This window comes from Molothrus aeneus, chromosome 13 (genome assembly GCF_037042795.1).
Source record: "Molothrus aeneus isolate 106 chromosome 13, BPBGC_Maene_1.0, whole genome shotgun sequence".
Taxonomy (NCBI): Eukaryota; Metazoa; Chordata; class Aves; order Passeriformes; family Icteridae; genus Molothrus; species Molothrus aeneus.
In genome coordinates this window covers 5,151,318-5,166,430 of record NC_089658.1, presented here as the reverse complement: position 1 = coordinate 5,166,430, position 15,113 = coordinate 5,151,318, and the positions used below count along the sequence as shown (strand labels likewise).

Below are 15,113 nucleotides of genomic sequence, written 5' to 3'. Positions count from 1 at the left end.
TTTTCCAATGGAATTTTACCTGGTTATTGGGACTGAGGTTAAGTAATCGCCATGAAGAGTACATGAGGTCAGAGAAATGGTAGAGCAGTCTCAGCCTTGCTCTCACTGTATGAATGCTCACTTCTTTCAGTGCCCCATACTGGGGTGGAATGGCATCAGGTAAACCAAGCTGCAAAGGCACTGAAACACCTGCCACAGAAAGAGAAACCAAGCACTTGTTTGAGAAAGAGAAGGTGTATTGCTTTGGCTTGGATGAAGCTGATTTTCCTCACAGTAGCTTCTAAGGTGCTCCGCTGCCTACTGGGGTTAAACCACAACAGAAGCCAAACTGAGAGCAAGATAATTTGTATATTAAACAAAACAAGGTATGGATATAAAAAAACCCCAATTTTGTCCTAAATACTCAGAAATTCTTGTCACACTCAGAGCCCAGGAGACACCAGAACGAAAGCAAAGGCCAGACAAGAGCTCAGCTGCTCACCTGGAGCCCGAGGGGGGACGGGCGGGGCTGTCCAGGCTGCGCTGTGGCAGCGGCCGGCCGAGATCTGCCGCACGTTCTTGCCCTGCAGCACCGTCACCAGCGTGGGCTCCCGCACGTGGTTGGTGTGGCCCAGCCCCAGCTGCCAAAAGGCAACAATCAACAACTGACAGTGTTTCTACAACTCTCCAAGCAAGAATTCAGAGAAGATGATAAAAAATCGTATTTGTTTACAGCATATATTGTGATAAAAAATATCTGCCGTGTACATCTATTCACCTTTTATCTTTGACAAAATACTGCACCTGCACCAAACGAGAGTAACAGATCCAAGTGTCAAAGAGACCTGAAAACAGCTGGAGACTTCTCAAAAAATCTTTCCCAGACTGAGGATCTGATCCATGCTGCTAAGTCCTGCAGCAGTCTCTCATACATAGACAGCAAAGCTCCTACATCTCCCCTGTGCTATTTAAACAGCATTTTTGTTCTAGAATGTAAATCCTGGTTTACAAAAACACAGTTTGTGTAAAGAGAACATTTCCTGAAGCTCTTGTGACTTCTCGCCGAGTTTCATATCATATCCTAATTTCATAGTCTGCGAGTTAAAAATTTCATATCACAAAGGTGTATTTTTTCCCCACTTCATATAAAACCAGTATTCTGAACCACAAGGAAAATCATATAAACAGCTTTCAGAATTAATTTCTCAACATTTTTACACTATTTTTTCTCTTCCAAAAAATACAAAGTACCATATTAAAAAAACACTAATAAAAGTAATTTAAAATAGACACCTCAAATAAGTTCCTCAAAAATTATTCCAAACACCTTGCTCAACAAGGCTTCTCAAAAACTCAATCCTAGAACACCACAGGATGAAGTTTAGCCCAAACTTCCTGAAACAACAGTAGCTAATGCATCCAGAGACTCTTTCTAAAATTTGTAGCCTGCAGTCGAAAAATGTGAGTAATGTATGTGGTAAAGGAGGAGAATTTCTCATTTACTACGTTTTTTCTGACTTCAAAAAAATACTTTCCAAAATGAACCTCTTCAAGGAATTATCTAAAGAGTTCAAAAATATGATTGACATCAACCATAATTTTATTATGTTGAAAAGATGACAGCTTATGAATTCAGAGAAAATCTGCAATTCTTTTAAAAAGCTTGAATTAGAGTAATTTAGGTAGCATGTTTGGAGTGCTTTCCCAAACTGGTACCATGGAAGAGCACAGAGAGTAAACAAGAAAATAACAGAAATCACCTAAAACACGATCATGCTGAGGGGTGAAGGAGGGAAAGAAAATCAAAGCTTTCTCCTCCACCAAAGGGAAGCCACGGCCAGCACAGCTGTGAAGGGCAGCAAGAGGCTCCCAGAGGTCAGGAGCAGAGAACAGGATGTACCTGGCCTTCAGAGTTGCTTCCCCAGGCGTAGACATCCCCCGTGGAGGACAGGGCCAGCGTGTGCTCGGCGCCCACGGCGATGTCCTCGATGAAGACGCCGGCCAGCAGCGGCACCTGCTGCGGCCGATTGTGGTTGCGGGCGCGGCCCTCGGGCAGCCCGATCAGGCGATCTGCAAGGGCAAGCACCAGGCTCCAGGAGCAAGCAGCACTCTGGGGAATTTCAGTACAAGCACAAGCAAGGGAGGGACAGACAGCAGATCTGTACAGCCCTGGGGCTGGGACACAAGTGGAACCCTTTAGGGACAAAGAGCGTGGGTGTTCCCTGCAAACTAGTGCTGCCTACAGTGCTCGTTTACACTGTTCAAGCTGTTCATCCATGATCACTCAGAAACAAGACCAAATTCCACTAAACCAAGGCCTCTAGATCTAAATGCATGGGTTTATAACAAACACAAATTAACTGACTTCAGAAGTTTATGCATGTTTCATTCAGTGCACATGGAAATCCTCCTGCCCAGACTGTTATATGTGTCGAAGTATGTGCGCTTAATTAGACAACGCAAACTTTGAAGTAACCCAGTGTTTTTGGATGTGTGAAATTCAATGAAGTTCTAGGAAAATGCTCTTCAAAAAGTAAATCAGTAAAATGAAAGGTGTTCTGAGATCAAACTAGACAAAGCTACAAATCTGGATTTCAGGTGTATGTTAAAATTGCATTGTTCAAGTTTCAAAATTTACATTAGGGCAACACGTTTCTAAAAAGTAGCATTAGATCAGTCTAAAGAAATATGTCTTAATATTTTTCCTGTTCAACTGCAATTTACACAAGCCTAAACATGGGAATGTCAAAAGAGCAGTTTGTCTTACCTTGGCCAAAAGTATACACGTGACCATCTTTTGTCAGCGCAACCGAGAACTGAGTTCCACAGGCAACTTTTTTTATTCCAATTCCACAAAGAATATCCACTTTCTATGGGGTAAAGGAAAACAAGCTATAGTATTACAAGGCTGATTATAGTATTACAAACAGAAGCAAACAAAAATTCAATCTGTAACTCCCGCTTCCAAAAAAGAATTTTTTTTATTCCCACTGTGCAGCACACACATTGTAGGATTATTTTAATTAACACTTGGAAATTAGTACAGGAAACAAACATTTTTTTTTTCCAATGGAATGAACACCTTATTCTATGTATGATGATTCAAAATACCTATTTTTCCTGGGAGTGAGGAGGAGTGGCATGGGAAGAAGTAGATGGGTGTGGAAACAACCTTCTCCCCGGTTTCCAAAAGAAGAAATCCCTCTGCTCTAAGATAAGCCTCAGATTTTGACTATTTGTACTGCTACTGGGTCACAGTCACTATGATGTACACAAAATTCTTGAGAGTACCAGGCTCAGCATAATGTATCATCAAAACTATTTGTGCCAGATTGTGTAACAACAGCATGGAATTAATAACATCTGGAAATCACACTCTCAACACTGTGCAACATCTTTAAGAGCACTGAAAGTTTATGCAAAGAACCATTGCCTCAGGAAACTAACCTGTGGTGAGGACTTGGCAGTAGAATTTCCCAAACCAAGTTTACCATAATCTCCATCTCCAAAAGCCCAAACCATTGAGCCATCTGCTGACACAGCCACAGTGTGATTGAGGCCACAGGCAACCTGGGTGAGAGATATAATGTTATTACCACTGCTTTTGCTGACTTACTAACTCAAACATACCAGCTACCTTTAAGAAGAAAAGCTGTGTTTTAAAAATGAACTATCTCTGTAAAACCAGTAAAATTTCCACTGCTTATTAGAGTGTCTTAAAGACCCTTAGGACTGAAAAAATACAGCAGTGTTTTATCAACACTTGCTTTATCTCAACTCATAGAACCAAAGGATGGTATTATGGCACACGTGTTCCCTGCTTAAAAATACAAAAAATCTCATTAATTCATGCTTAAAAATGCCTAAATCTTGAAATGCTAAAAACATAGGCAGTTTTGCACAAAGATGATCAAAAGACTCAGGAAAGTAAGTATTTAAAAAATCATGCATACTCAAATTCTGCCATCGTAATTAAAATAAAAGCCATGGTTAAAAACCATAATTGAACACTAAAGTATGTTAAAAACACAAGCTTTAAACTAATATAGAATGCTAATTTTAGATAAACCATGCCTGGCCAATCTGGTAACCTTCCAGCGCCGTCACTCTTTCTGGAAGTTTCTTATTTGAAGTATTTCCAAGCCCCAATCGACCATAATCACCATTTCCAAATGTAAAAAGTTTGCCATCTGCTGTCACCACAGCTGAGTGCTTGAAGCCACAAGACATCTAGAAGTAAAATAAGCATTATTTTACACACATTTTATACTTGGAAGTTTATATTGACTATTACATGTACATATGTAATCCCTTTCTTGACCCTAAACCATATTCCTTTTTAAAGAGCTAAAATACAGACATTTTAGTATTAATGATTTCTCCAGCAACTCATCTCTTAACTCTCTTCAGTGGCAATGTTATGGAGGGGGACTGGAGGATATTTGCATGAAGAATTTGCTGCCTGATTATCTAATTTTTTTATAAAAAACCTCCAGTCAAAAGCAAATACATGCATTGTCAGTACTTAGGAGGAGGTCTTGGTGACCAGTTTTGTAGTTCAAAGTCACCTGACAAGGATGAAGGGAAACTTATAAATCATGTCAGCATTTTGATCATCTTTAAATCACCCCTTTCTTCCATGTTCTATTTTTAGTCCTCTCCAGTACCAACTGTCGATTAACATATCTGTGGTATTGACATCCTTTAAGTGGAAACGACCACCCTGGTTCATAAAGCCCAGAGAATGAACAAGTTCCCTCTTTTCATGCAGTTCTACAGCACTGGGTACACCCAGGCCTGCAGCTGGAAGGAGAAAGAAATATTTTGAAACCTGCACAACTTCTTCTCCCTGCAGAGCCTCAATCTGCCTGGGCCGGCGCTGCCTGTCGCTGTTGCCGTGGCCCAGCTTGCCATAGTCCCCATCTCCCCAGCTGAAGACTTCCCCGCTTTCTGTCAAAGCCATGGAATGTCCATCAGAGCCACAGGAGGTCACCAGCTGTGTCACAACAAAGCCTGGCAAAGACAAGCCAAAAAACAAAGCTTAGCATTGCCTAGAGAGCAAACTCTTACATAGATTTATCCATGGGTGCTGTGTGGCAGCCAGTTAGGTCTGGGGAAAGGAACAAACTGCATTAAGGCTTCTTTTTATAGCAATTAATTTACTTTTAATTCAAACAAAATCTTTGTTTTCTTATGGAGAACTTACGCTTCTGTCCTGGCATTAGTACTGAAATTAAACCTTCCTAATTTGAGTAGACAATTTTCCCTGAAGCCTTCTTAAAATTAAAGAATTTTCACATACTTTTTAAATCTTAAGGAAATATGAAGATCTTGTTTATTTGTTCAAATTTTAAATTAGAAATTACAATATTTTAATGAGTAAATCTGCAGAATAGCATCAGAATTGTTTTGTTAGAAACAATTATACTAACTACCAAAATGCTTATTTATGCTCCATCACTGGATTCCTCTCAAATGCATCAGAGTTTTACCTTGCAGTGCTGAAATGACAGTTAAGACATGAAGATCATCAGAATTTCCTTGTCCCAGTCGCCCATAGCTCCCTTCACCACAAGCCAAAACTGTGCCATTGGCTTGGATGACAAAAGTACAATTCTGGCCACAGACCACCTAGGTTAGAAGGACAAGAAGGAATGTTAATAAAGTATATGCTAAATGCAGCACTGTTGCAATACTTGCATTACAGTGCACTGTTTCCTTTTAATTTGTTTTCTTTGCAAATATATCAAGACAATGTTCCATCAGGTCAATGCTATTTCAGAAAGCCTAACTGCCACATGTATTACGTGAAAGTTGTATTTTAAAATCATGTTCATATAAAATAATTCTGTGTTGTCAGATTTCAGTGGCTTCTTGGTTTGAATTTGTTAAATAATTTAAAATTTCCTTTCTAGTGAAACTCATGTTTTGAGAGAGTTAATTCAAACAACAAATTGAAAAGACATTTAGAGAGCGATTTTGACAAGCTTTACAAACAACAGATGGCAGATGCTGAAATCATGACTGGTTCTAAGTGATCACCTGCTGGGCCTGGGAGAATGAAGGTGCTGCCACTGGGATCATGACATTTCTGCCGGCCTCTGCCAGCTGCCCGTGCCGTCCTGCTCCCCACAGGTACACGTCACATTTGCCTCCCAAGTGCCAATCCTAGGCAAGAGCATGAAAGAAGCCTTTAGAACAAGTGCACTTTCAACAGCTTGCCACATTTCAAAAGAATAAAAACCCCTCCAAAACACCCCAAACCCTCCAAACGAACAATTTTACTGACCTCTGGCCTTGATGTTGCCCAAGACATGATCTGTTCATCCATGCCATTGATCCACTTACTGTTATCCTACAAAGCAAAAGCCACATTTACCACAAGAGATGCACGTTATTTTTTTATACAATATATATTTTCCTAAGAACAATATTTAAATTATTCTAAACAAAAATGCATGCAGACTAGCAATGACACTGTTATCCACAGATAACAGTGATTTAATAATCATTTAATAACAGATTTGTGATCCAAATCAATGAAAGAAAAACTAAATTCATGATGAAGTAATCTTTTTCTACTTACTGATGCATAGGGCATTTTGAAGTTTCAACTGCAAACACTGGCTTGAAATGTTATAAGCTTGCTTATAAAAAATTTCTGGTTTGGTTTACATAACAAGTCTTAAAAAAATAGACACTAGCAAAATAATTCAGCCTGAGAATGTGACAAAATGTTACTCTTAAAATAGCACTACAAAGCTCTATGTTTCTTCCTATCACACATGAAAATTACTGTCATAGTTTTGGGTTGTTTTGTATTTTAATGTGCAACTGACTTGCACTCATTACACACACACACAGACAGCAATCTTAACAGTATATTCTAACCAGTTAATTAAAAACTAAACTTATTGCTGGTGCTTATATTACTAAATATAAATGTTTACAGTTCAGAGATTTCACTGCATCATGCTGTGTGCTCAGTAACAACACACTGGGCTGTTAAGACAATATATCAACTTTTACCATCAGGAGAGTAAGCTCATCCTCTGGAACAGGCTCCAGGTCTGGGACAGTGAAGGACTCTGGGAACTGAGCTCCCTTGGCCAGGGCTTCGGCAGCTTTTATGGTAGTGGAGAAGCACTCGAGCCAGGCCCATTCCGTGGGGTTCCAGGCAGAGGGGTCAGGCAGGCAGCTCTGGTGGTGAGGGGGCACGGGGGGGTTGCAGAGCAGCCGGTCCAGGTGCAGCCCCACGGCCAGGGATGCCAAGCACTGCATGTAGGGGCTGTGAACCAGCTGGTCCCCACACACCACGTGGGGCTGCAGGGCAGCAGGGAGGAAAAGGGAACACCCAGTTAGAAACATACACCAATCACTTCAAAATACAAGTCCTTAAAAGCTAGCCCCATAGAACAGTACCTTCCTCCAACGCTTAAACAAAGTTTTTCTAATATTTTAAATATTTTCAAATTAGGAGACTACTAGCTTTGAGAATAGTGAAAGATATTTCAAAGTAGAATGTAGGAAAGTCTTCTGGGTTCTCTGGTGAAAGATTGAAACCAGCTGAGATCTAAACAGTGAACTCATGTCAGCCATGAGTGCCAATCAACACTGGCATTTCTCCTACCTTTTCATAGGCGTACTGCTCCTGCAGCATCACGGGCAGGCGCTCCAGGAAGGCGCGCATGCACGGGGCCATGTTCAAGCCCAGAACTCCCTGCTGCTTCAGCGCGGTCCTGCACGTCGCCAGCACGTGATTGGAAGAGATCCACTCTGAGGTGCAGTTCACCACCAACACGTCCTGTTCAACAGCAGTCAATTAGTCACATTAGAAATTAAAAATTCACACAGCAGGATCATTCAGCTCCACTGATTTATCACCAGCCTTCTTGGTTTCCATAGGAGCCAGAAAACACACAGGTTCAAACATTTCTGTCTCACCTTTGATCTGTTAGAGCAGGCAGCAACTCCAACCTCAGGGATCCACACAGCAGTCTGGATAGCTCCAGAGCCTATCACAACACTCTGCAATACTGAACCATCCTAGGGAGAGAAGGGGTTGGAGTCAGGTGCAAACAGAGCTACAGTTCTGTTCAAGTGCATACACATTCCTAAGGGATGATACTCTCACAAGCTTTCAATTACTACTTCAAAACTGAACAGCTTAACCTAAAAGCAGAAACCTCTCATTTGTATCATATTAAGGAGATAATATAACTAAGGATTTAAAAGAGTTTAATAATCTACATTATCTAGTGCTTTAAATTAGAGTCCTCAACATAAGAGAATATTGTTCTTAACTATAACAAAAGCAGCTGGTTCTGCAAAGCTTAACATGACCAACCCTACAGCATCAATCAATACTGAACCATAAAGTACTTCAATGCTAAGTACAATTTCAATTTATACTTTATTATTTATGATGTTATAACATTATTTTAGACCACACTTTCTCTAATGTATCTAACACGTGGTGAGGTGGAAGTTGGTCTGGTACCTTGACCAGTTCAGATACCCTTACTAAGAATGAGAATCAAGCCACACCAAAGATGATCTTACCCGTAAAGACCAGATATTCATGAGGCCACCAAGGCCCCCAGACACCAAGGCCAGCCCATCAGGACTGAAAGCAACAGTGCGGACTGGAGTGATGTGTCCTCTCAGCTGGAACACACACTTCACTTCCACTGCCTTCCTGTATCCATCCTGCAAGCAATCACACACTTATGGAATGGAGTAGCATCACATGTCTGTATTCAGCAATAAATACTGATCATACACACACACAGCAAAATTCCACTAAATAATTTAAAAACACCCAGGCCCATGGCAATATTTTATAGATAACTTGATCACATTATCAGCTTTCTTCCCCTTACAAAATGCCATCAACATCAAAGACCACATTACAATTTATGTAGGTGAAAATAATCTTCACTCTTTATCTACAAAAAACTTCGAACTCTCACTAAATTTTAGGATAAACTGATCAACTTTTAAAGGAAAGAAAACAGACCAAAATATAATCTTCAGCCTTAACCTTAAATAAATGTTTCAATTTCCTGTTCTGAAACCGCCTACACATACACAATTGCCATGTAAACTTTTTTTAGCAAATTTCTTCTCTCAGGAAGCTCAAGTGATATTCAAGTAACTCATTCATATTCTTCTCCTCTTTCAACTTCCCAATGAGCAAAGAGAATTTCTTACACACCAAGTTTTGTCCTTTTACCTTGGCACTTGTTTCTTGTTCCCACCATCCTTCTGAGCAAGCTGAGCTGGACTGCAATGTGATTATTATGTCCTGGGGAACAGTCCAGACACACACCAAACCATTGTGGCATCCCCTAAAGCATGTCAAGTGACATTAGAAAAACAAAATAAAGATAATAACTAACAAAATATCAGGGGGCTGATATTAACTTATATACCAGTAGTCTTCATGACCTTCCTATAAAACCACATTGCATCAATCAATCTAAAGCAGAAGGGCCTGTTCCCAATGGGTCAATGCACTTTTTCCTATTCCTCACAAGCTGTAGCTTTTCCATTTCTATTAACAACATATTCTCAGAAAAAAAATTTGGATGAACCAAAAAATTCCAAGCAGGACTAGCACCCACAAGTCATGAGAAAACAGCTGGTTACATAACCTGGGTCACTCTTTTTATTTGAATTCTGGAATTTCACAAGTCTCATGACAAGTAACTTACTGAAAGAATATTATTTTTTAAGAAACAAACCCTTTTCTTTGCTACTGACACTACAGACTGGTAGAAAACTCCTGCAGAAGAGCTACAGAAACAACAACAAAACAATGACTCACGTAGCTAACAGGAGCTGGGCCTTGGGTCCTTTCCCTGGTAGAGCACACCAAGCAATGCCATTCACCAGGGCTGGGTGGGACAGGGAGTGCAGGCGCCTCCAGCACCCTCCCAGACACCCCCAGAGCTTCACTGTTTCCTCTTTGGCACAGGTCAGTAGAATCTTACCAGTTGGATCCCACTTCATACTAACAACCGTATCCTGTTGGATTTAGAAAAAATGAAAAGTTGGTATGAAGTAACACAGTAATGAGGAGGAGATTTAACTCTCAGAGCTAATGCAACTTTTAATTACTAATAACAAAAGTATTTTCTTCTCATATAAATCACAGATAGAGAGTTGCAATAATAGTCATAATGCTACACTTCAGAACTATCAAATTAAAAAGACTTAAAAAAGTTTGCTGAAAGAAAAACTAAATGGGAAACATAGAAAAAGATGTTTTCTTTTCACTGCAAAACCTTCTTGATTATTTTTCCCCAGAAATAGCTTTGAGTCTGAGGTAGGAAAAGAAGACAGCCCATAGCAAGAAGGCAAGGACAGATTTATTGCCACAGTGTGGGACTGCCCTGCTTCACACAACCAGAGCAGCTCTTGGAAGCTAATCAGGATGCTCTCACTACACCTACATTTGAGAAATTCTGCTCTTAGCCTAACAAATAATTAATGGACTATTAATGACTCATTATTACATTCTGGCCAAGCAAAGGCTCTAAACCTTTGCAACTGCATATTTAGAAAAACACCTTTTGCTTTGCACAGGAAGCTAAACAAAAACACGACATAATCAAAATTAAAATTTATTATGAGTACTCTTACCAAGTAAAACAATTAGTCTGTTAATCCAGTCAATGCACAGCTGTGTGCTTAATTCACTTCCATCACTGTACGTACATACACTCCACAGTGTCTGATAGCAAAGAGGGTATCAAGTTTATCTTTCCTTTTCTTTTTTTTTACATTTGGTAGACTGTTCCTTTAGAGTACATTATGTTAATATGTGTATCAGAAATAGGTGTGAACTTTTAAAATAACATTCACTTCTCTTTATAAATAGCTTTCAAATAGAGAGAACAGCTTAAACAGATTTGACCTACAAATAAAATTTTTACCTACAAAAAGTCTACATTAGTTTAAGAAAGACCAGCTCTACCTTATGTGCATCAATGAGAACGACTCCTCCTTTCTCAGTTGGCTCCTTTGTTCCTAGGAGCAATTTTCCATCAGAATAGCCAACAGCAAATGGTTTGTCTTCACTGAACCAGGCCAGGCATGTGACAGACACTGCACGAAGAGACAGCACAAACATTCATTAAACTAAACTGAATATCACTCCTAATCAAAGAGGTTTGTGCAGTGCAGTTGTCTTAACTATGAGGTGCATAACAATGTCCACCACCCCCAAGGCTACTTAACATATTCTGGTCTGAAAATTTTCCTGAACCCTTATGATAAAGATAAAACTGAGTGTCCCTAATGACAGCTGTTGAGATTATTTTGCACTAGTTTTCTCATTCTTCTTTTTATGAAAATAACTGAATTTATATTCCTGGTATAGTGAAAAGAACTACACCAGGTAAAAGAAAATGGGTAGACTGAATCTTATACATCTATCTGAGATAGGCTTCTAAAAAATGCTCTGAAAACAACTTGCCTCCCCTAGCAAGTAGATATTGCTTCACATGATTCTGCCAAAAAATATCTGTAAGGCTTCCTGAAGAAGCCAGATGCAAAACCACACAACACTACCAAAAATCTGCTACTTATGTCCTCTGGGACTGAAGCTATAAAGGAAAAATGGCAATCATTGAGGAATTCAAATGACACTCTGCAGGCCATCTGCAGACAGAGCAGAACTGCAGGGGATCGCCACTGTGTGTCCACAAGGGCAAGGAATGGCAGGATTTTACCAGATTACTACCCACTGTTTGCCTCTGCTGTGGGGGAATCAGGGTGCAGATAAAGATCCCACAGACTTTTCTCCTCCCATGAACCAGAAATCATATCCCATGAACAATAACCAAAAATTATTATATACTTCTTTAATAACAAGTGGGAATGTGTTCACAATTTCAAATACTGATGCAGTCTCTTACCATCCTTTCTGTAGCAGTGCTCCAGTTCCAGCCGGTGCATGGCTGAGATATCCACAACTTCAATAAGAGCCAGAGATCCATCCATGCGCCCAATTAACAACAATTCTGGAGCATCTCCTGCCCATGCTGCAGAGGGCCCTTCTTCTGGCCAGGCTAGAGCAGATACCCAGTGAGACTGAAGATCTAATAAGCCTTTTCCTCCTAGGACATCAAAAAGTCTGTTAAAACTACTTCATTTTCATAAAGAAAATAAAACAATAATACTTTCCCATGGGAAAGTTTTCTTTTTCCATGGGGAAAAAAAAAATTAAGAGATCCTACTGAGAGCTAGGACATACTACAAATGCACCTAAGTTGCAAGAATACAAAGCAATGGTTCGCTAATCTATGCAGACACAAAATCTAGGCAGCAAATCTCATGTACCATTCAATTTAGGTAGTTTTGCTAAGGAAGGAGGCTGAATTCTTCAGTACCCAGTAAATTTATGCTTTTCTTGGGGACTATCTATTACCACAGGTACAGTAACTGGTGATTTTTCTAAGTGCAAAGCAACAGAAGGAAGTTTACAAATTACAGGGATTAAAAGCCTTCCTCTCAAAGATGTGTATCACATATCCACTTGGGGTTAGCACCTTTCTCAAATTAAACATGTTCACAAGAGACTGTGGGAGATGGTAGGCATTTAAACTGGACACTTAAACACTGGTGCAAACAAAGGTGCAGTGACTTGGCAGCTCCCCATATTTCTATGCTGGACCAGGCAGCACCCACAGGCAGCTCAGGACATACCATTGACCTGCCAGATGTTCACCATCTTTTCTGTAGCTCCAGCCAGGTATTTGCCACTGATGCTCCAACAGACAAGAGATAAACTAAGGTCACTGGGTGACCCCAGACCTTCTTCAGAGTCACCCTCTCTGTAACAGCATAAAAGAATGAAATTAAGAGGGCATTTCCTTTAAGCAGACAGGAAAACCTAGAACTCATAAAATATCTGTGCTAGAACCTCAAGTCCTGCCATCGCAGCAGAGTTACATAAAATGTTTTTCTGCTCACAGTACTACATTCCCTCTAAAACCACTTCAAATTACAGAATGAGATACTACTTATTTCCCAGAAATTTCAAATTAGGTTTCAAATGGAAACTCTTTACCTTTACCTATTTAATCTCAAATTTAAGATCTTCAGCAAAGACAAAATTTTCTGGGAAGTCATGAAATGAAACAATAGAATGGACAAGAAATAAAAGAGGTACATCTTACTATCAATTCTACTTTAAACTCTTCCTCCTGTTACAAGCTTGTTACACTACTCTAAAACTCCATTTTAAAGTCTGCTTTGCCTAACTGTAATAGGGCCACAGATACCTTTGATTGCCCTTTAGATCATACACAACAGCCAGATTTTTTTACTGCTTTTAGTACCAGAACAATGAAGGGTATAATACTGTTATATCATTCTGGTTGTTTCTTTTAAGGCCCCATCTAATATCAGCAAGCAAACAAGAACTAAGCCAACCACTAAAAAATTGTCACAAAACAACCTAGTAGTTCACTATTGCTCCATCATTCTTCCAAGTTCAACTATGCTTCACTAAAGAATTAGATTTTAATCTTTCCTTTTGCTTTCTTCTTTTCTGGACACAACCAAATGACAAAAAAAAAAGTACTTCCAAGATGCTCATTTAGAATTACATTTAGTTCCTTTATCTCAGGAGTCAGAATTATTTTTTCACACTTGAATCAATGACTTGCAATAATCATGTTATATGTTGGAGCTGTCCACTGGAACCCAGTGAAGGGATACTCACTTTTCTGCTACATGACAGTCCCATACCATTTTTTTTACCCATCTCTCCTTATATCAATTAATTAAGGATTTTTTTTAAACAGCACTGACATGATCTCTATATAGAGACTCTTACCAGGTTGACATTTAGTTCTCTTTTAACTTATTTATTTTGCATGCAACAGAAAATAAATGAGAGATTTTAAGAGCAGGAGATGACAATAACAGCCAATCCTGCAGTATTTTACACAATTACAGCTTAAATTAAATATCTGGCTGTTGCAAAGGATCAACTTACAGCTTGTTGAGCACACAGGTCTGCTGCAGTGAATATTGCTTCTTTGTCACATTCCACACTCTGATGGTGCCATCATTCCCACTTGTTGCCAAAAGTCCCTTTTTATTGCACCAAACACATGTCATGACCTACAAATACCAAAATAACCATAGCAAAACTGGAATTTACAACTTGGATATGTTTGCTCACTAATATTAAGCAAACACTAACCAGTGAGACAGTGATTGAAACACCCTGTAACAACCAAACTAGACTTATTTTTCTACTTTTACAGCATTATTTACTGCAATTAAGCAGGCTTGATAGGGATGCACACTTCTGCAGCAGGCTCTATGGAGTTGGCCAGGGCTCCATGGAGGGCCGAGGCTTAACCATAGGAATTGCTAAGTCGTGATGAAATAGCAAAATAAGCTCCTGTCTTCTGCCTTTCAGATCCTGGCTTATCTCTGTAACCCCACAGGTCACTTTCCCCTAACCCCTACTATTGGACAAGTTTGGATCCCTTTACAGCCTATAAAAAGAGGCTGGTTTAGCCCATTTGGCAGAAGAGCTGTCGCTGGAACCCTTCACAGACCCCTCAATAAAACTATTGCTGTGGAACTTCAGGACATTTTCGTCTCCTCTCTCGTGTTTGCTTCCCCTCTAGCCTGCCAGGTGCCTTAGCAAGCAAAGAGCTGGAATCCTAAGAGAGCTGAATCACTAAAGAGCTGATATCCTTGAGGCTTGCTAAGGTAGCCACGGCTACGAGCAGCCTGGGTATTCGGACACTGTCCCCGGGAGGGATTGAGCTATCTGGCTCCTGCTGCCTGCTCGAGGGCAAAGCCAGCCCCACAGGCTGACAGGCTTACACTTCATACAGCCCCATGCTCCACTGGCTGCTACTGCACAGAATACTGCACAAATATGTTAACTATTATGACAGAAAAATTAACGCAAATTAAGATCCAAGGAAATATTCAGAGTGATTCTGCTGACTTGATCTATCATGACAATATTTTCATGACCCTCTTAAATGAAGCCTCAAAGAAGCCGAACGTTTTTGTGCATCAGAGGTGCAACAACTTTATCTCCAAAAAACTACTTCCTGTGGGAAATCATTTCATAACTGTAAAACGATACACTC

General features: G+C 39.9%; 1 protein-coding gene across 1 annotated transcript in view; it reads right to left on the bottom strand.

The window, feature by feature from the left end:
- The window catches only part of HERC1 (HECT and RLD domain containing E3 ubiquitin protein ligase family member 1), an 83,340-nt gene that overhangs the window by 5,005 nt on the left and 63,222 nt on the right, over positions 1–15,113 (bottom strand). The window contains exons 52-71 of the mRNA XM_066558473.1: positions 13,991–14,118; positions 12,694–12,821; positions 11,904–12,104; positions 10,961–11,091; positions 9,809–10,008; positions 9,215–9,329; positions 8,542–8,688; positions 7,924–8,025; positions 7,610–7,783; positions 7,009–7,302; positions 6,269–6,334; positions 6,022–6,147; positions 5,472–5,610; positions 4,811–4,992; positions 4,054–4,209; positions 3,427–3,549; positions 2,747–2,849; positions 1,880–2,049; positions 482–620; positions 20–189 (exon numbers count right to left, since the gene is read on the bottom strand). Of these exons, the coding sequence (XP_066414570.1) occupies positions 20–189; positions 482–620; positions 1,880–2,049; positions 2,747–2,849; positions 3,427–3,549; positions 4,054–4,209; positions 4,811–4,992; positions 5,472–5,610; positions 6,022–6,147; positions 6,269–6,334; positions 7,009–7,302; positions 7,610–7,783; positions 7,924–8,025; positions 8,542–8,688; positions 9,215–9,329; positions 9,809–10,008; positions 10,961–11,091; positions 11,904–12,104; positions 12,694–12,821; positions 13,991–14,118 (2,994 nt within the window). The remainder of the gene's footprint in view (positions 1–19; positions 190–481; positions 621–1,879; positions 2,050–2,746; positions 2,850–3,426; positions 3,550–4,053; positions 4,210–4,810; positions 4,993–5,471; positions 5,611–6,021; positions 6,148–6,268; positions 6,335–7,008; positions 7,303–7,609; positions 7,784–7,923; positions 8,026–8,541; positions 8,689–9,214; positions 9,330–9,808; positions 10,009–10,960; positions 11,092–11,903; positions 12,105–12,693; positions 12,822–13,990; positions 14,119–15,113) is intronic.